Source organism: Harpia harpyja, chromosome 17 (genome assembly GCF_026419915.1).
Source record: "Harpia harpyja isolate bHarHar1 chromosome 17, bHarHar1 primary haplotype, whole genome shotgun sequence".
NCBI lineage: Eukaryota > Metazoa > Chordata > Aves > Accipitriformes > Accipitridae > Harpia > Harpia harpyja.
The window spans coordinates 20,378,541-20,400,207 of record NC_068956.1 but is presented as its reverse complement, the minus strand read 5'-3'; the positions used below and the strand labels follow the sequence as shown (position 1 = coordinate 20,400,207).

At 44.6% G+C, this 21,667-nt stretch overlaps 1 protein-coding gene across 2 annotated transcripts in view; it reads left to right on the top strand.

Moving 5' to 3' along the window:
- Positions 1–427: 427 nt before the first annotated feature.
- EXPH5 (exophilin 5) overlaps positions 428–21,667 on the top strand; it is a 38,138-nt gene continuing 16,898 nt past the window's right edge. The window contains exons 1-2 of one of the 2 annotated variants that reach the window (XM_052813076.1): positions 428–701; positions 19,645–19,802. In XM_052813076.1, the coding sequence (XP_052669036.1) occupies positions 583–701; positions 19,645–19,802 (277 nt within the window). In that variant the 5' untranslated portion in view covers positions 428–582. Of the gene's footprint in view, positions 702–5,259; positions 5,306–19,644; positions 19,803–21,667 lie in introns of those variants that run through there. The other variant, XM_052813077.1, reaches the window with a different exon arrangement.

The window sequence follows — 21,667 nt, the reverse complement described above, 5'->3', positions numbered from 1 at the left end:
GGCTGCGGGCGCCGCGGGCGGCCGAGGGGCCGAGCGGCGCCCGGGCGGAGCGGCGGGGCCGCGCTGCTCCGGGGCCGCCGGGAGCGCCTTGGCGGCGGCCCCGCCCCGCGGCCGCACACGAGCCGCCGGCGCCGCCGCGGGGCCCGAGGCGGGCGGCGCCAGGCGGGCAGAGGCGCGGCGGGGCTGCCCGGCGGGAGCCGCGCCGTGACCGCCGCCGCCGCAGCGGGACCCGCACCGTCCCTCAGAGGTCCCCCTGAGCGGGCGTGCGCTCCGCCTAGCAGCGCCAAGGTAAACACCGCGCCAAACGCTCAGCGCAAACACCTGACTCAGGCGGCGGGGCGCAGGCACAGGGCGAGCCCCGTCCCGGCCTCCCGCCCCGCCCCGCCCCGGCGCCCTGGCTCCGGAGGGTGCTGCCGTCCGGGGCAGCGGCTCCGGCTCCCGCCGTCCAGAGGGAAGCGCGTCCCGCGGGTGCCGGCGTGCGCGGTCCTCCCGGGGCTCGGCCATGCTGCTGTCGCTGCAGGCTCCGAGGGGGTCAGCGCTGCCCGCCTCCCTCCGCCCGCCCGCCCGGAGATAAGCCAAGCCATGACCGCAGCGCCTCGGGGGCCAGATCTCAGTTTTTTAAAGGAGGAGGAAGCCAGGGCCATTTTTCAGGTGCTGCAGAGGGACTCGGAGCTCCGGCGGGCTGAGAAGGACAGAGTCAGGTACCAGGCTCGACCCCCGCCGTCGCTGCCCACCGCACCCGCGCGGGGGCGGAAGGCGCGGAGCCGGGCGGCGGGGGGGCGGAGGGCGCACGGCCCCAGCCCGGGCGGCGCGGGGCGGCGGCGGAGCCCGCGGCTGCTTCGCCCCGCTGAGAAGAGCGGGAAAAGGGCCGCCCCGCCGGGAAGGGTCTGCGCCGGCCGAGGCGCCGCGGGGGGGCAGGGAGGGCCGGGCTCGCTGCGCGGGAGGCTGCGGTCCCGCCGGGGGAGCGGGAGGGCCGGCCGCCAGCGCCGGCTGCTGCGGGGCCGCCGGAGCCGCCCGTGCCGGGCATCTGCAGCATCGGGACGTTTGGGAAACGCGTGTTGTGACAGAGACGGCTCTGAGTCACGGCTGCTGCTCCCCGTGGCTCCTCTCCTTCCCCGAGGAGGAGGAGAGGGCCACTTCTGTCTTCCGCGGTGTCGCTGGCAGGGGGCGTAGCCTGAATCGACACTGGTACCTGGGCGGACAACGGTGCCGGGGAAGTTTTGCGGGACCTTGTAGGGAGACGTGGCGGCTCTCGGGCAGATCCCGGAGCCGATCCTGGCAGCTTTTGGAAACCAAGCCAGGCACTCGCCTGGCTGAAAGGTTGTTCACAAGACCCTTTCAAGTGAGTTAACTGAACTCCCTCTGCATTCAGGTACGCAAGTCGTCCGGCGGTACGTGCATCTTATATGAGCCGTATGAAGAAATAGAACAGCCTCGACCTTGTTTCTAGCTCGTATCTCCCCCGTGTGCAATGACCAAAGCTATTTGTATTGATAGTGAAAGCAAAGGTCAAGGAATTAATAAAGATTATGCTGGAAGATGAGCCGTTTATTATTAAAGGTTATCGTTTCTTCCTCCAGATGAGACTTGAGGTAGCCTGTGGGCAGTTTGCAAGTGAGAGGCAGTGTCCTCTCAGATTCACAAGTGGGCACCTTTCACAAGTAATGCTTCTGTGTAAGACATAGAAGGAATGTTAATGAATAACATTTCTGTCAAGTGGATTGTTGTACTGTGTATTTTTTATTTCAGTCAAGTGGATTTTATGATGGGCATGGTTAAACGTTATGTGTCAACACTGACTTGCATCTAAAACTTGTATTCTTTTTCTGTAGCATGTGAACCTGGACTGAGTTAAGTGTGACGATTTCTTTCTTCCATAATTTGGCATTACCTTTCTTTCTTTCTTTGATTAATTTCTGTTCCATGTGCCCCATTATGACCCCAAAAAGGAGGAATATTTTGCTGGATATGGAGAATTACATGGCTGGATGGTTTTAAGTGTAAAACTCTGGGTGAGACTAAAGCTGGAGCAAATGCAGTGAGGCTTCCAGTGCTGTGGAGAGGCTGGTGAAGTAATAGCCTGCTCTTGAACTCAATGCTTCTACCTGCCCCCAAATTTGTATTTGTTTCTCTGTGTACTTAGGACTTTGTCAATAGAAAGTGGTCTCTCTCTTTTTGCAAAAGCTGTCAAAATAAACATGGCATAAGAGGGCATTTCTGGTGATGCTTTACTGAGATGGAGTCTACTTTAAATCTCAGTTGAAGAGGCATTCAGAAGTTGAGCAGAAGATAGGTGAAGTGTGTATGATCAAGGCACCGTACTGAAATCTGGGTTAAACCCTGGATCTCTCAAAGGCTTTGTATGTGTCCTTGGGCAAGTTTCTTAATCTCTCTTGGGCCTAATAAGAGTACTTTCCTTCTCATTCCGCTTGTCTACCTGGTCTTATTTAGACTGTAAGCTCTTCAGGCCAGGGGATTCCCATCAGGAGCAGACGGGTTCCAGTCTGTGTGGTGTTGCCCTGTGCTACTATAATCTAAATAACATCAGTGATCACCCTGGAGGGCCAAATCCTGCAGTTCCTATATGATCACAGTGAGCTTCAGAGGCTCTAAACAAAATTGCGTTTGCTCCTCTTGGTCCCACATGCCTGCCCCCTTGGCTCTATGTCATTCTTATTACTATTATTTTGATAATTAACTTTGTACACATTTTTTTCAGTTCAGAAGTTTTAAAATAATGCTTGAGCACTGTGGCAGCCCACTCCTGGGATGCTTTCAAAGTGTGATTTTGAAGTATGCTGTCAATCAAATGAGGCATATAGGAGATGCTGTGGAACGGATGGAGAGGTTTCATCAATACTACTTTTTTGCATGAAGTCCCTGAAGTCAGTTGTCCCCCGAACTGCTCTTAAGCGTGGTTTTAGAAAGAGCTAGTTGGAGCTGGGCAGGGCCAGGGAGCAAGTCAATAATAAGCAGTGGGCTCACTGGTCAAGTTTGTTCAGTGATCATCTTTATTTACAATATAGCATGTCCCTGTATAGACCAATCTAGACTGGATTGACAGAGGGAATGAAGCATTTGCTGGCAGACCACAAGTCAGGTTCTAATGACTGCGCTGATCTTGCCCGTGCTGTTTGATGTCATATAAGCAAGCACATAGCTGTCTGCAGATCTCTTGAAAGATCAATGAAAAACTGAAATCCATTCCCAGATACAGCTCTGGAATCAAAAAAGCAGGAATGGGCTTTTCTCTCTTTACAAGCTGCATTTGTTATATAAAAAAAGTTAACACCACTTAATTTTGAAAGACAAAATCAGAAGTAAGATCAAAAGATGAATCCTGACATCCTGTATGGCTTACGGTGTCCAACAAATGACAACCATGGTTCAGAGGAGTTGATTTTCACATAAACACAAATGTACTGCAGTGCAGCATGAAATACTGACCTCCTCAAATTCTTCCTCAAGCGCATTGAGCTCTCAGCTATGTAACCGTAATTGTTTCCAGACGAATATATTGTTTTTTCTTTTCTTGTTGCTTACCTACACTGGAAACTTGATAGAACCACTGGATCTCTCTTCACCCAGACAGCCCACGCCTTCATGAAATCAAACGCATACTGGGGGCATTCTCTGGGAAAAGGTTAGTTGCTTTATACAACCCCTCTCCATCTCCCTTTCTCTTTCTCTCTGTAGCCTTTGTGTGGAGCAGGAATGTGTGACTTATGTGGTCAATTGTGCACATTTGTGTAGCAGTGGGCCTCACTTTGTGCTGTCCCTCCCTGCTCCTCCTGATGCCCCAGCACATCCTCTGGGTACCATTGGCCCTTTCTCAGCTCCCGTGGCAGGCTTCGCACCTCTAAGCCTGGCTTGGAAGACCTCGCAGTATTGCTTTCCCTTTTATGCAGAAATGAACTGTGTGACCTGTTGGACCTTTATTTGTTCTTGCTACTGGTGGGGAGCTGAGCTCCTGATGTGCCCTGGGCTGCTGGTTCCCCAGACTGCATTTTTTTTGCCTGTTTTCTCCTTTCCAGTGCCCTCTCGTGGCTGCTCTCAGCAGTACCTTTGAACACCAACAGCAAAACAGCCGTACCCTGACTCCTTCTCCCACGAAACAGGTTCAGAGAAGCAGCAACAGTCAGCTTTGGTGTAACTCACATGACTGTTCACTGCTATATCCACTGAAAATAATTTAGAAACTTAGTAATCACGTATTTCATAATTTAAAAGAAGAATTACATATTAGTTTTGGACTTGGGTAACACCCAGCTTCAGTATTCTTTGTTGTTCCATCAAATCCAGTCTTATTCATAATAGCAACTTGGAAAAAACTTCATTTATCATAAGCATTAACGTGGGAGAAAAAATGGAATATAGGGTCTGTATATCAATGTACATACATTCTTCCATAATAATAATTGCAATGTTAAGATAGAAGTCCAGCTCAAGTCACAAAATGCTACTTTAGTAAGCCTGGTTAATGAAACGGATGATTTTGCAGATGCTTGTGAAAGAAGGTTCCTTCTCCCAAATATTTCAATCACAGTTAGATGCCCAGGAGGAGATAGGGAGGAATCTGGCATGTTCAGAGGGCAGTGTCATGTTCAGATGGCTCCCTAACAATTCAGTTTCCATAAGGACACAATGAATGCTTGCTGTAGGCACAGTTATTAATACCACAGGTCAACTTTCCATACATAATGAAATAGGCCTGAAAATCATGACATAAAAACATTCCGGGTCTTATTTGACTTCTGGTTTCAAGGCTTCAGGGTCCACCCAGCTCATCTTCTCAAGCTTTGTTCTGCAGCTGCTGGGGACAGAAATTAAAAAAGAATTGACAGCTGATATTTGCATGCAGAGCCCCAGGTCCCGAAGGTTTAACAAACCTGTAGGTGCTTCTCTTTTCTGTCCTTTCTCCAAGAAGCTGATGGGCAGGGTGACAAGGGAGGCTGGCTGCTTCCCGTCTCTTCAGGATGGCACTTCAGAGCCTGGCAGGTAGCAGAGGGACTGGCAGTCCCTGTAGGAAGGCTCAGCAGCGATAGGGTATGAAGCTGTAGGATACAGAGGTGGAGCTGCTGCCTTTTATCTCCGAGGCAGCTCCTCCCTCTGCAGAGTGTGGAGAGGCGGACAATGCCCAAGCAGGTGTCTTTCCAGTCTGCTTTGGGGCTCTGATGCCTCAGACTGGCGGAGCACAGGGTGCAGAGATGCACCTCCACCGCTGAACAGCACTGGGGCCCAGAGAAGGCAGCTGAGACGAGAGGAGCCAGGAGACATGGAGCCAGCTACTTAAAAGAGGCAGCAGGTAGGGGGTTGTGGCATGGGAACAGGTAGCTGGTACATTTGCACGTTGTCCAAAAAATGAACAGTTGGGAGATACAGCAGAAGAGCTACAGATAAATAGAGAATGTATTTAAAAGGGCAGAAGAGCTCTGAATTCTTTAATTATTAACTTTATTTAGGACATTTGTCTCTTTTATATAATGCTCCTATTATGACTACATACAATAGCCTTGTGCCATTTTAGTTTATTAATCCTTGAGAAAAAGGGAGATACTGTTATCTTCACTTTCAAATGAGACACTGAAAATAACTGAGAGACTGAGCCACTGAACAGGGAAATGAACCTACCTCCCTGAGTAGCAGTTTACCTGCTAGATCATGTTTCAAGAAGCAACTATGCCTGTATTGTGTAAGGAATTTTTTCTCTTTTCAGTAGGAAGAATGGAAAAAATTTAATTACCAGCTCTAGAACATATCTTAGGCATCAGCCACTGTCTATGAATAGGAACTGAAAAAAAGAGGAAAGGGAAATGGAGCTTTTGGGAGACAAGAGTGCTCATTCCATTTGCTTTAATTTGTTTTGCTTATTTCCAGGTTGGTTAATGCTTTTGCTTTTTTTATTTAGTAGATTTATTCTTACAGATCTATGACAATGAGAATAAATGGCAGCAAAGCAGAGTTTTGTTTTAATTTATCCTCAAATATAAAGATGAAAAGCAAAATTAATTAATTGGGAGGTACAGTCAGCACCACTTACTGCTCTTCTCTTGGTGACCCATTAACAGCATATGATTCTTGTGGGAAAGATGAATCCCCTCCTTTGTTCTAGACAGTCTCTACAACAAATCATTTGGACGTAGTTACTTGTTACAGGAACACAACTGTTCTTACTGCCTTACGGCAGATCATTTACTGAGTTCATTGTCTGTTGCAAGTAATTCCTTATTGTATTCTCCTGACTGACATTTGCTCTCACAGGTCTAGTAATAGAAGGTGGGAATAAAATGCTGCGTGGGGAATATATTTTTTCACCTTTTTCCATTCTCATAACCTTGGAAGGCATTTGTTGCAGAAGTGCAGACATACTCAGCACCCTCTTGGTGCTTCAATTCTTTTGTATTGCTTACAGTTTGAGGGGTCTGACATTGTAGCCTTTATTTTGGTTTAGTAGTCCTGTTGACCCTCTTGCAGCCTCTCAGAGACTAAGAATAACTTCTTGGATGTTAGAGATCTAGATTAGGGGCCCAACTCCTTATAATTACAAAGAATTTTTAGAATCAACCCCAAAATACCCATAAGCTGCATGCGTGAGGTGAGCAGGCAGGATACCAGGACAGCACCACTTGGGTATATTGTTGTTCCAGTGGAGCTCCATCCCTGAACAAAGCATTAATAAAGAAATTCTTTCACAAGAGATACCCCGCCCGGGATGTTTCAGGGCACAAGTGCTCTATTGTGTCTTGTTTGTGGAGGAGATACTATTATTGTTTACTACTGATACTGTGCCACCGGCATGTTTAGTGGTTTGTAAACACTCATGAAAACAGGTCCTTGAAGCCCTGAAGCGCTAATATGCTAAGGAAGTGCAAATAGAAGCAAAAATGGCAGGGAAGACTGTGATTAAAAAACTTTACTCAGTTTGGTAAACAATTACTGTCATAAGTAATCCCACTCTGGGACTCCCCTTGTTCAAGTGGGTGTACTGTAACCAAAGGTAATTAGTTAAGTTGCATATCAAGTTTTTTCCTCATCGCCCGTTTTTAATAATCCTATATTTGGGGGGGGGGGGCGGGGAGGTGTGTAGAGTCAAGGACTGGGGCTTCACGTGAGCTGAGGAAGAGCAGGTGGGCACAGTGTGTGCCATTTTCTGTTTTGGTTTTTAGCCCTGTGCATCTAGGCTAACTAAACCAAAGTCTGTGGTGTAACTCCGGTTTTACATCTACAGAGCAGGGTCCGGACCAGCATTGCTGCCGGCTCATTGGTCTTTGTCTTTTCATAGTGAACCAATTTCACTGTTAACAAAAGGTCAATCCTTTCCTCCAAGCTTTGCGCTTCTTTGTGTTTGAGAGGAGGGGGTTTTCTGCGGTGTGTGTGGCAGTAGATTGAGACCCAGAAGCACCTTTTGAGGTGTGTTATGTTTGGAAGAGCCTGTCTAGTAGTGCACTGAATGTATTTCTTCTTTCTTCATGTTCTTGGGGCCACGGGGGCTCCCCACGGGGCTGGCAGGGCAGGGCCTCGCCACCAGGGCCTGTGCCCCCATCCCACCGCCCCAGCAAGACAGGCAGGGGCGGCCCCAGCCCGATCACCATGGCGGCACAGTAGGGCTGAGGCCAGGCCCATGGGGTTGAGTCCGGGTCAGGATCAGGCCCGGTGAGGGTAACCAGGTCCACCACAGCCCAGTGATCACGGGGCAGGGCCGTGGTGATGATGCAGGGCCAAGGTCAAGCCATGAAGTCACGTCAGGGTCAGGCTTGGTGACAGTGACCAGGGTCAGTCATGGCCCCATGATGGCTGGGCAGGCCAGGGGTGTGGTGGCCAGGCTGAGGCCAGGTGGGGACGTCAGCCTGGGGGTCAAGGCCCGGGTCAGTGTGGCAGTGGCTGTGACCAGACAGAGCTGGGGATGCATCTGGGGCTGTAGCTGAGGCAAGGCCCAGCGAGACAGCCTCTGTTTAAAAGCAGCTCCCAGGGGAAGGAGAGATGGCCCTTGCTGAGGCTTCTGGCTCTCTTCATGACAGGTTTCTCTAAGGCCACCAGCTCTGCTCTTCCCAAGCTGGCCCTGGGCAGCCAAACCCACGGGAGCGGGAGGGACATGCTCAGGGCGTTTTCCCCCATGCTCATTTAAACACAGGCCTTGTGCCAGGACTCAAACTAATGTTTGCATTTTCAAGTGACAAAATACTGTAAAAATGAAAGTCATAATGATTATTATTGTCATTATTATCTAGCCCACTTTCTGATGTCACTAGGGCTGCCAAAAAGAAGATACTTGTTGAAACTGATGAGATTTAAGCCAAGGCTTACTGTTAAGCCCATGGGTAGATATTTTCTAAGTCTAAGCTTAATGGCACAAGTAGAATTAATTGAGCTTTGTCTATGTGGATAAATTGACCAGGCTTCAAGAATAAATAGGTCAGGCACAGCAGTACAAGCTAACATTAACTACTGAGTAGACAGTCAATGTGGGGAGTTATTCTGGAATAACTGCTAATGCAGAACACCCCGATTTCGTTAGTTTTTCTATGGACTTGTGACCCAGTTAAGGGTCACCTTGTAGGAAGTCTCTGCACTTCCCAGATTTGACCTTTCCAATAGTAATGTCTCTATGCTCTCAACACCCTCTGTCTCCTCCACAATTCAAGTGCAGAAGTTAAAATAATAATTGACATTAGTGGGACTAGGAAATGGCCATCAGGTGGAAGAAGACAGCTTCCCATACTAAGCAAGCAAAGAGTCATGGAGTTGCATGGAGAAGAGAACTGTCTGAAATGCTGAAAGCATCAGCAAGGTATGGTCACTCTCACTTTAGCTCAGCTTTCTTATATAAGTCTATTAAAAGTTGTTTGTAGTGCCAGTGATGTGGTAGAGTCACTGGGTCTCTGGAAGGTAATGCCAGTGAAGTGTAACATGCACTGTCTGTGATTGCTGTAAGGAAAGGAATGAATATCAGTCTGCAGTGAGCAGCCTTCGAAGGACCCCAGAAATATTTTCAGGTGCTATCAGCTTCTACACGCTGTCTGTGTCCCGACACTTTCAAGTCCTTGCACATATTTCAGAAATACTAAATGGGTTATGCCAGGAAGTCAAAAAAAGTGTTGCACAGGAACATGTCTGATTCATGTTCAGAGTGGCTGGATGTCTCCCCCAGTACTGGCATAGCTGTGCTCCAGTGGTGTGTTCATGTTACGTGTGCCTTGTAATCCTCTCAAAGACTGCAGCACATGCTTTCTGTGGTGAAACCCGAGGCACTGTAGTTTTACTGGGCTTGGTCCCTGAGGTGCTTCAGATTCTTGGGTCCGTCTAGACATGCAGCAATTGCACCTCCTGTAGATGTGGCTCTTGCAGAGACCTGGCTAAGAGCTGAGAGCAAGGCTTGTTGGGCTGTATGTCAAGACTTCAGCTGATGTTCATTGGTTTGTATCAGATACTGTTTTGACAGCATTTGAAAAATGTTGCATGCATCTGTCTCCTTTTCTTCTTTAAAATTTAGTTTTTGTTAGTGCTTTATGTATACAAAATTTAATCATCCTTTAAGACCTTTTTGCTCTCTGAATCTAGTTTTCAAATCAAATGGACCTTGGCCCAATGGGGTTTTAAGCTTTGGGCACAGAGACCCCATTTTCTTCTGTGTTCCTAACTTTAACACAGGACTATATAGACTTAAGGACTGACCTCAGTTCAACCTTTCCTGTGCTTGTTTTAAATTGAAAAATTACTTAATTTCCTGGAGCTGACAGTCTGAAGAGTTTTACAACTTACATATTTCATGTGAGAAATGCATTAAAGCAAGTAGGGAAAAATTGGGACATTTTGCTGAGGATTTGTGCATCTAAATGTTCACATGAATTATAGAATCATAGAATGGTTTGGGTTGGAAAGGACCTTAAAGATGATCTAGTTCCAGGCCCCGTGCCTGGACCACTGGACCAGGCTGCTCAAAGCTCCATCCAACCTGGCCGTGGACACGGCCAGGGATGGGGCATCCACAACTTCTCTGGGCAACCTGTTCCAGTGCCTCACCACCCTCACAGTAAAGAATTTATTCCTCACATCTAGTCTAAATCTACCCTCTTTCAGTTTCAAGCCATTACCATATCACTACATGCCCTTGTAAAATGTCCCTCTCTGGCTTTCTCATAGGCCCCCTTTAGGTACTGGAAGGCTGCTATAAGGTCTTCCCGGAGCCTTCTCTTCTCCAGGCTGAACAACCCCAACTCTCTCAGCCTGTCTTCATAGGAGAGGTGCCCCAGCCTTCTGATCATCTTCATGGCCCTCCTCTGGACTTGCCTCAACACGTCCATGTTCTTCTTAGGATGGGGCCCCCAGAGCTGAACACAGTACTGCAGGTGGGGTTTCATGAGAGCAGAGTAGAGGGCGAGAATCACCTCCCTCAACCTGCTGGTCGTGCTTCTTTTGATGCAGCCCAGGATACGGTTGGCTTTCTGGGCTGCAAGCGCACTTCACTGGGTCATGTTGAGCTTCTTGTCAACCAACACTGCCAAGTCCTTCTCCTCAGGGCTGCTCTCAATCCACTCATCGCCCAGCCTGTATTTGTGCTTGGGAGTGCCCAGACCCATGTGCAGGACTTTGCACTTGGCCTTGTTGAACTTCATGAGGTTCGCACAGGCCCACCTCTCAAGCCTGTCAATGTCCCTCTGGATGGCATCTCTTCCCTCCAGCCTGTTGACCGCAGCACACAGCTTGGTGTCATTGACAAACTTGCTGAGGGTGCACTCAATCCCACTGTCCATGTCGCCGACAAAGATGTTAAACAACGCCAGTCCCAATATGGACCCCTGAGGAACACCACTCGTCACTGCTCTCCACTCTGACATGGAGCTGTTGACCACAACTCTTTGAGTGGGACCATCCAGCCAATTCCTTATCCACCAAGTGGTCCATTCATCAAATCCATTTCTCTCCAATTTAGAGACTAGGATGTCATGCGGGATGGTGTCAAATGCTTTGCACAAGTCCAGGTAGGTGATGTCAGTTGCTCCTCCCTTATCTACTGACGCTGTTACCCTGTTGTAGAAGGCCACCAAACTCGTCAGGCATGATTTGCCCTTAGCAAAGCCGTGTTGGCTGTCATCAATCACCTCCTTATTTTCCATGTGCCTTAGTATAGTTTTCAGGAGGATCTGCTCCATGATCTTGCTGGGCACAGAGATGAGACTGACTGGCCTGTAGTTCCCCAGGTCTTCCTTTTTTCCCCTTTTTAAAAATGGGTGTTATGTTTCCCCTTTTCCAGTCAGTGAGAACTTCCCTGGACTGCCGTGACTTCTCAAATATGAGGGATAGTGGCTTAGCCACTTCATCTGCCAGTTCCCTCGGGACCCACGGATGCATCTCATCAGGTCCCATGGACTTGTGCACCTTCAGGTTCCTTAGGCAGTCTTGAACCTCATTTTTTCGTACGGTGGGCAGTTCTTCATTCTCCCAGTCCCTGCCTTTTCCTTCTGTGGCTTGGACGGTGTGGCTGGAGCACTTGCTGGTGAAGACTGAGGCAAAAAAGTCATTGAGTACCTCAGCCTTCTCAATATCCTGGGTAACCAGCTTTCCTGTTTCGTTCCGGAGAGGGCCCATATTTTCCCTAGTCTCCCTTTTATCGCCAATGTACCTATTCCTAATCCTTCTTTGCAGCTAGATATTTATGTTAACACTGTTCAATGTAATAAGTTGTATTTCAATGCCTACATTTTAAACTCCTATGTGAAACTGTATTCTTTTTATCAGTCTTACCCCAGAAATAAATAGGTATATGTACTGTTACCATACTAACTGTGACCAACCACATCAAAACAAAAGCTAAGAGTAAATGAGGAAAGTGCAGTCTGTTTGCACTTTATTATACATAAATTACACACAGGTTAATTTGTGTGGTTGGAATAATCAAGGAACTGCAATACTTCTGCTTGCCATATCTTTGGATTTCTAGATACAGGGGTCTTAGTGCAGAGAGCTGCACCCAAGCAAAGCTGCAGCAGTGTGGCTGGGGTGCTCTGCAGTCTGTTTGTTCCTGCATTATAGACTTGCGTGTTCTTAAAGATATGTTTATATGTGTATATATAAAATTATATATATATAAATATTATATTTAGAAGTATTATTATACTATAATATTTCTATTTCTAGTGGAAGAGCTGTGATAAATTACGAGATTCTAAGCTACTATAGTAGAGGATCTGTGTAAGTGTGTATTATATACATGTGTATAAGCATTGTCTTTCCAGATGAAAAACATCCACTGTGTCAACTTTTAGAGCTTATTTTCGTTCTTATGACTGCTTTCCTTAATTTAAAGCAATGTAAATGAGGCTTTTGTAGTGTTGTACTAACACATAAACTGTGTGGAGGTACACTCTGACCTTCTGTCTTACTTCTGTTGACCAGAATCTTGCTTCAGCTCTATGTGAGACTCTGTACAAGTATCTGAGATTGCAAAGGTGTATTTTGAGAGCCCTAAGCTTCAAGCTTAGCTCTGTACAAATATCTAAGCCTGTCTGGAGCCTCTCAATTTTAGAGCTCTGTCCAGACCCACGTGCTATCACACACAAACCCGTTTGCAGAGATGAGACCTTGGTCTTCATTTGAAACCAGTTCCCCTCATTTGAAGTTCTCACCTGGCCTGTGTCTGTTTTCTTGTTTTTCCCTTTACATTGTTACCTAGGCACAGTTTTGCATAAAGAAAGTCGCACAATAACATGAGGAATAGCATCTGTATTGTATGTCTTTGTAAGACAGTTAAATTTATAATGCATGGCTGAGCTGTAAATTACTTGCATAGATGGCTGTCTCTTTGCATGCTATCAGTATTTATAAAAGGTCTCACAATCAACTAGCAGCTCTACCCTGGAAGAGTAAATATGTCTGCTGTTAATCATTAGCTTCAGATTTACTGAGACTCCTAAGAAGACCTGATCCCCAGCCTTTCAGGCCACCATGTGGCACACACAGTATACATCCGTATTTCTGTATAAGGCCTCCAGGACAGAAATTCAGGAGCACAAAACTTAGTCCTGTCATATGATATTTTTGGATTGAGACTGCATCTGTCCCTGCAAACAAATCAGAATCTTTGCATGGAGAATTATATCCATTGCATCTATTAGCATGTATTAATGCTATTGGAAATTCCTATTAATGAAGTCATCTCATTAGAGATATCAATTACTACCATTCAGAAGCTATGTGACACACTTTAAAAATGATAGGTAGCCTTCCTTTGCATTGCATCATGGATTTGTTTTGTTATTACCATATAATGTTGGTAGGTAGGTTGTGAGTATTGACAGCATAATGAAGTAACACCCTTTTTTTTTTTGACCTGTCATTTGCAGCCTGTACAGAGAGGTTGTAAAACGTTCTGAGTGTGGAGCTTTCCCCTTTTTCGTGCTCACTGTATTTGTGACATTACTAGCGGTATTTCACCTCATTCACTCTTGTTGACCAGCTGCCCAAAGGACTAAAAGCTTTCACATTCTAAGTATGTATAAACTCAATTAAAAGATATATACTTACAGCCTTTTCGATTTGTTCCAGCAGGGCTGAAATAACATTTTCACTGTAAACCCAGGGTAGCTGCTAAAGAAATAGTTTCATATTAAAAGTAATGTTTTGAGGCATTGTTATAGCTTGAGATGGGTGATTAATCTCCCTCAGCTCCCATGATCTCAGTTTTCAATGCTCTGTGCTTTAAAAGGTTAACTTGATGAAGACAGTCATTGAGGTCCTGATCTCTGAGCTTTAACTGAGAACTTCTGATTCCTGAGCTGCCAGTGCAGAGAGGAGTTATGTGGTCACCATAAGAATGAACCTTCTCCTTTCCCTTACAACATTTCCTAGGTTTCTGTTTCAAAGAAAAGTGTGAGTCTGTGCTCTTGCCCATGGGAACAGACAAAAGCTTCAAAGGGAAATGGAGTGTTGGACTCAGTGAAGGAAAACCGCTGTTAGAGTAAGTCATCTGCAATATATTCATTTCATATAGTTTAATATGAGAAGTTAATGCTTTGGGAAAAAACACAGGTAACTTTTAGCCACTGTACAGAGTGTGCTTAAGTTAAAAAATTGTAGACACAAAAGACATTGTGAGTTAATAGAGTGGAAAGAAATATTCAACACACAGTGGGAGTCTGATGAGAATGTTCTGTGTATGCTGATAGTCTAACCGTCTTTGCGGATTGTGTCTAATGAACATACATATTGCCACCGTATGAGGCTATCTCAAAGCAGGTGATCAGCTTTAATTTATAAGAATAAATCTGCTGAATAGAGGTAGTGTAATAATGTCAGATTTTGTGATTTTTCTACTTTTTAATTAAAAAGAAGAGAGGTGGAAATGGAAGGATTTTCCCCATGAGCCGACGAGGGGGAACTTCAGTAAGTGCAGAAAAGGTGTTCTGCCTTTAACTCACATATTCCCTGCCTGTATCCCTGACGCACACAACAGGACTTAATGTGTGAATCTGATGTTTGTTGTCAGAAAAGTGTTCTGGGGACAAAATGACATTTACTGTTTGCAGCTATCTGCTTAAGTAGCCCAACTTGCTGCTTGAAAGGGTACTATGGGGTGCATATCAAAATCATGTGCAGAAGTGGTATCTTTGTGTTTAAAGTACTTCTGCCTATTAAATGTACAGTCTGGAAGGAAAAACTAGAGAAGATTCATTCCCTTTTCACTTCCTTCCTGCTTCCATCTCCTGGTTTTGCACATTTCTGGAATCTAAATATTTAGGGATAATTATGAGCTGGCAACTTGAAGTGCTCATCAAAGTGGGGTTGAAAACAGATCCCATACAGTTCAGTGCTGGGCAGTGAAGTGTTTCCCCAGTCCCTCAGGTGAACCTTTCTTGGTACTTCCAGTTACTCCTTTCCATCCAGAGGTGTCACCAATAGGTGACTCTCCAGCAGCCTGACCTGATGCCTGTTCAGGACAGTGAAAGTCCTCTCATTACATTTTTTGGTATTTGGGTCACGGTCAGAAAGAAACACTGAACCAACACACTCTTTGGTCTTCCTTGTTGTGACACATCCTCTTTGCCCATATATATCTTCAGTTTTAGTTTTATTAGTCACATACTCAGACAAATACATCTTCTGATGGCAACTTAGTGGGTTAATGAGCATAATAACAAAAGTGAAAAGAATGAAGACTTAGATAGAAAACTAGTATTTTGGGGGAAGGCAAATTAAATGAGTGGTTGATTAGCAGTGACCTAGCACGTTAGATTCAAGCATTATTGCCAACACAACATTTTGTTCATCAAAATAGAGGAGGCTTTGATTTTTCAGAGAATTACTGCAGAAATGCTTAATTTTATAAATGCAAAAGCCAAAGAAAAAATAAGTGCATTTTCAGTTAGATCTTTTTACATTGTTTCGTAGCGTGTGCAACCAAAACATGGGAGTCAGTTTTCCTCTCTGATTCACCTACTTCTGCATAATGTTTTACGTGTAATAATGAAGCTGACTTGGTTTATTGACATGAGCCAAACAGAAAACAGTAAGAGAGAAAAATAAACAAAAGATTGCTTTAATGTGAGTAAAAATATACCAGCTACTAAGACTAAAGACTGCCTTAGAAAATAGACCTATTGTGTGTCTGATGTGCTAGGAGAGAGTATCTTGGCTCTACGTATCATTATTTTTCTTCCTGGTAGGATTAACCTACCACAGGAGCTTCTCTGGCACCTTGGAAACAGAATGTTGTTGTTGTTGCTATTATACTTTTATATGAAATGGCAGATAATAATTTTTTCAAATTAGTTCAGCTGTGGTAGTTTTTGGTGTTATCAGTAATGCTTCTTTTCCCCTTTTTTTTTCAAATAAGATGACAACTTGAAAGTATGTCTTTATTTTTATAAAATTAAAAGGAGCTATGAGTAAGAAAATATTATTGCATATGCATTTTAGAGCTACCCATGGCTGTGATAGCAGCCAGAGTTTTCTAGAAAATTAACTGGCCATAGAAATGATAAAGAAATGCACAGTTCACCAGTGTGGCATAATGTATAAAGCAGTGGGAAGGTGGTAAATGGAAGCAAAAAATTAGGAAAGAACTGGTTCTTCAGGCACTATTTTTTAACATCTCTAGCCTTTTCTCGCTGACAAAATAAGGAATATAAACAGAGTAAAAACATAAGCTTGGTTTAGGTAACTGTTTTTGCAAATTATCTGCCCTGCTGTAGTTTTTATCTAATGCTGTCGCCACTGTTTTTATCTGCAGTCCTTTCAGCCTTGTCTTCTTGGACACCGAGAGCTTAGATCCGAGGAACAAATACTGGTCTGCTTATCCTTCATCTGGTGTAATTCCTCGTGCTAGGTGGTTGCTGTGTATCTGTTCTCTCGTGAGGGCTGTCGTAAGAGTCCTTTAGGGCCAAATCCTGCTTCTGCTGAAATCTCTAGGAATCATAATTTCTGCTTTGGCAAAAGTGGGATTGAGTCCTCTGTCCCCTGCAAACAGCTGAGATGTCCCCAGACGTCCTATTTGGCAACCCAGTTTCTACTACCTTATACATCTGTCTTCTGCTTTATATTCTGGATGAAGATGGTAGAGAAAATACCTTTCCTCTTAGAATAGCAATTAAAGCTCCTTATTATCCTAACAGGAAGTGGCAGGGGGAGGCTACAGCTCTTTTCACAATATTTATGATAACCCACATGAAAGTCTAGTACATACAAACATTTAGGTTAACTTTTCCCTGGAGATGTCTGTATATGAAATACTGGGATGTCCTTGTGCCAATAAGGAAGAAGATGTTTTTAAAAACAGTGCAAAGGAATTGCTCCTGAGTGATTCATTAGTTTAGATGCTGTGCAGGATAATAGATGGGAAAAGGTAATGAGGTGTAGCCTGTGAGGTCATTTAGGATTGCTGCCTGATCCCATTTGTGGAGCAGTCTCCTGTAAGTTATCCTGGGAGTGGAGTTGCCTTTAATCCTGTAACAGTTTACAGGTACTTTTCCCAGTCACAGTGATGTTGTCTCCTCTCAAAAGGAAGTGGCTCCGAGTGTCCAAAGTGGCTGTAGAGAAAGGAGGAGGACGGATGGAGCAGACAGGGAAGCAGGATTAGTACATTTGGTTTAGAGAGCATTAGGTGTTTTGACACTCCTACAGAGCAGTGTCTCAATATATAATTTGCAATCCAAGTAACAATAGCGCTGCCTCAAAGGCAAGTTCATTGCAATACTGACTGCAGATACCATCTTCTGCTGTAATTGTTTCTTGAGACGGGCTTTCCTTCTAGTTCACAACTGTCGTTCATTAGTATCATGAGGAAGCATGTAGACTTGACAGAGCAGGTATATAGGGAAATGATGTGGTTTGGCTGGGAGTCATCACAGATGAGAATTACTTAATAGTCATGCGATACTGCAGTTACATATTATGTATCATTAATATTATTCAGTGCTCACATAACTATATATACAGGGTTCAATACGGGGCCTGCATGTGTGTGTAAATACAAATACGAGCAATTTAAAGGGTTTATCTCATGAGTTGGGGATGACAGCACAATTCAAAAGCAGCACATTCACAGATAATGACTACAGATAATGCCAAGCATCTAAAGGCTTTACAGTGTTCAAATATTAATGTCAGTGTTTGCGCAAGATTTTGAATACAGTTTTTTGGTGAAAGGCCTGTTTGTGTGGCGCCTGATACGGTTGATGCTGGAGTAAGTGTGGTTCTTTGTATTTCTTCTTCTCCTCTCTGGAACGCCTAAATGTGAAGGAAACAGCTGTTTATGTATAAATGATGCCAGCTGCCCCGCGGTGGGCGCGGAGGTTGACGACCTCCCCTGGGACAAGCACGGGGGCGGCTGCTGCGTGGCGGGCGCTCGGCTGTGAGTCTGGCCGCCGCCGCTAGGTGGCGCCCCCGCCCCAGCCCGCCGGCTCCCCCGCGGAACGGGCGGCCCAACCCGCCCGGAGATCCGAAGGCGTCTGTCTCGTTCTGAGGAGAAAAACCAATTCCTGCTGGCTGGGTTTTAGAAGACCACAGGGATGGATTCTGGGAGACGGTCTCTACTTTCGGGACTTCAGCAAAACTGCTGTGGCTTTGTTTTCCGGGCAACCGCTGTGACTGCAGCCACTCCCAAAATACCTCATGCCTGGCTCTGTGCGGTATCTCGGATCCCCTTTGCTAAGGCCACAGGAGTGAGGTCACGAAGCTGGCGCTTGAGAGCACTTTGTTCATCGCCTCCTCCTGTTTCACATTACTGCTAGGCTGTTTTCCATGCTGCAGATGGCATTTACGGTGTTCAGTCACTCCCATGGTGCGGCAGTTATCTGTGATGATTAAGATTTTTGCCTTTGTAATAAAATTACTTCAAATGGCTAGTTCTCGTGCATGTGTCTGTGTAATCTTCGTCAAGGGAAATAGTCACTCATTTACCAAAAATGTCTCTCTCCTGCCCCCCTATTCTTCAGATGCCACCAGATGAACAGTAGGTGCTGGTATGGACAATATACCCTCTATCAATTCCGGTTGGAAATACATCCATTTCCAGACTAGATGTTTAATTTTAAGTTTGCTTTGTGAGGTAATGCTGCCTCAGAGAATATGAGTTTTTATTCAAATTGATAACCGAAATAATTTGTGTTCTCTGAGAGCATCTGTATTCCTAGACATGGGATTTACCACTGATTAAGGTGGAGGATTTACATGAAAGCCTTGCTAAAATGTTGGTATTACATCTCCAGGCTGTGCACAAAGTCTTGTTCTGTTGCCACCAGAATCAGTTGGGGTGTGGATTTGCTGTGTTTGCATCTGTGCTTCAGGCACTTGTGTAATGTAATTTGAAAACAAGTAACTTTGCATGTCCATTGCACTATTCCAACTCCTTTGCAACTGTACCTTGTTCTTTTATGTCCAGATAAACAATTCATTCCTGTGACCTCTTGGTCTAAAACCTCAATTTGCTACTAAACAGCTTCCTCGGTTGCAGCCATATGTGTGTAGTTTGTTCAGGCTTCGTCTCTGCACGGCAGAACATTCATATTCATTATTAGTTGCTTCCATACGTATTAAACACAGGCAGAATCACTGTGCAGCAAGGAAAGAGGAAAATGCGATAAACTCGTTGAACACGTTGCATGAATACCTATTAGCTGAATTCACAATTTATTATTCTCCTTTACATAGAAAATGTGTGGTGGGCACCTCACTGGCAGGGCCTCAGTGAGCTTCCTCTTGAAAATCAGAATAATCTTTATTGCTTCTGCTTAAATGAGTGAATAAATATTTCAAGAATTGCTTTGTTAAGAATATTATTTATTCTAATTTGATTATTGGCTGAACTTAAACTTACTTTCAATTAGTTTTACAATGCTTATGAATTATTACCTCATTTTTGCAAGGAAGAAGGATGTACATCAAGGCAGAGAATAATGCAAGCATATGAGTTGTTCACTTAACCTGCTCACATAATCTCATTGTTAAGCTGGAGAATTCTGCTGTCACTAAAACTTTTATGTGATTGCTGTGGATGTATCATGTCTCACGTCCCACTGTGTCTTTTAAAAAGTCATTGTAAGTAGAAATATACTGTAAATACTTAAAGGAACAACAGGGAGGGTTCCTAATGATGTGCCTGTAATATCTAAAATGGCTAAAAATAAATTGGTGGGTTTTTTTCCTTTCTAGCAAACTTCTGAAGAGAAAGAATGCTGAAACAGGGCTACAAGGAGTGACTGGAGAATGGTTTGAAGAAATACAAAGAAAAAAATTTCAGAATTACATTGATGTCAATAGAATGCTAAAACCACCATTAGAGCACCAGCTAAGGAACAGGAAAAACACTGGTGAGTTGCATTTTTCTGTTTCCTTATGTATATAATAATGGTCACCAAAGCAATGTCTTAGACCATTTCAGAGTGTAATAGCTAAGGAGTTTCTGAAACTGTACTGAGTTTCTTCTCATGTCAGAGTATTACCAAAGATATATTCTCAAAAAGACTACATTTCTTTAAGCAGATTCTGTTAAAAGCACAGCTGGGAGTCACAACAGAAAATCCCTGATATTCTTATCTCATAGGTAGAATCATAGAACAGCCCAGGTTGGAAGGATATCAGAAGATCATCTGGTCCGACCTTTTGTGGGAAAGGGAGCCTGGATGAGATTATCTAGCACCCTATCCAGTCGCATCTTGTAAACCTCCAGTGATGGGCACTCCACCACGTCCGTGGGGAGGTTGTTCCAGTGACTGATTGTCGTCACTGTAAAAAATTTCTTTCTTAATCAAGATGAAGTTGCTGTAATTATACTAAATATAGTGGTGGTTTCCCAATCAAAGCAGCAATGTTTACTTTGTACAAAAACTGTTTCAGTTTTACCTAGTTTTCTTAAAGAAACTAGAAGCACCTAAGTGACATTTGGAATAAGTAGGTAATCTGGGTTTGGGTGAGAGAGGTTTGACTGTACCAGTGGAAAACTTTTCCTGCTAACAGTGGGCTAAAGGCATGCCAGTGCTGATTATCAGGGAGGGTGACAAAATCTGGGAAGTTGGGCTGACCAGGAAGCAGCTTCTGGAGATCTCATTTCACAGGTTCTGTTGCCCATACAAAATGAACATGCACAAGAAGCATAGAGTCTCTATATCAAGCATGGCATTCTGTACTCTTTTTCATCTTCCATCCAGATAGTTTTCATGCATAATATATGCTTTTATTCTATTCACATTTCTGCGTGTTTTCATTGAGCTCTTCCTATCTGTGCTTCATAGCAACTGGAAGCAGTCATGTATTTCAGAAGAAAAGTGAAACCCTAAAAATTTTCCTGAAACTACAGATCTACACAGAACAGATATCTTTCTTGACCATTTCCCCCCAACATCCCCTCTAGTCCATAGCTATCTACTATTTTTCTCTTTCAGAGATGGTCCAACTGATGCATTAGCTAACTAAACTCTGTGTGATTGTTCCCTGGTATTTAACTTTGAAAGCTGCTGTTTCTATTTCAGATCTGAAGAAGAGGTTGTGTGCCTCAGAGGCTTGTCTGATATTTCCAACTGTGTAAGTTGGTTTAATAAAGGGTACTACTCCTACCTGCAGGCCTTGCTCTGTCTACATCCCTAGAACATCCTGGCTACGGCAGAGTCCTATTAGCACTCTCCTGATGTCACCTTCTTTGTCAAGTCAAACAATACCACCGAGAGGTTAGGCTCAGAAAGGGATAAAGGATGCAGCATTTTGTAATACACAGTGATTGTCACTAAAGTGAAAGCTGTGTATTACACACAGGATTTAAATCACATGACATGAATTATTCACTTCATTTTGGACTAGGTCCAGAATACTGCCCCTTGCTCTTGTTATCAGTGACGCTGCTCTCATTTCTGGTTTTGCTTTCTCTTACAGTCATTGGATAAGCCATTTTCAGGCTGTTGTATTGTCTCAGGCATGTGATGTTTTAAATGGGAAAAAAAACCCCAAAACAGATGCAGTGCCTTATACCTGAGTGAAGTCTTGTTTCCTTATGTCCTCCGGTTTCCTGTGGCATGTTTTAATAGCAGACCCCACAGTTTCTTTCCCTAATCTGTGCGCAATACTCATCCTCTCCTTCGCACCAATTGCCAGCTGCCTTTACAGGCAGACTGGGTTTATGTTCTGTTTGAAGAAATCAAATCATAACTTTCCCAAAGAAATCATTCATGATATTTTGCATTTA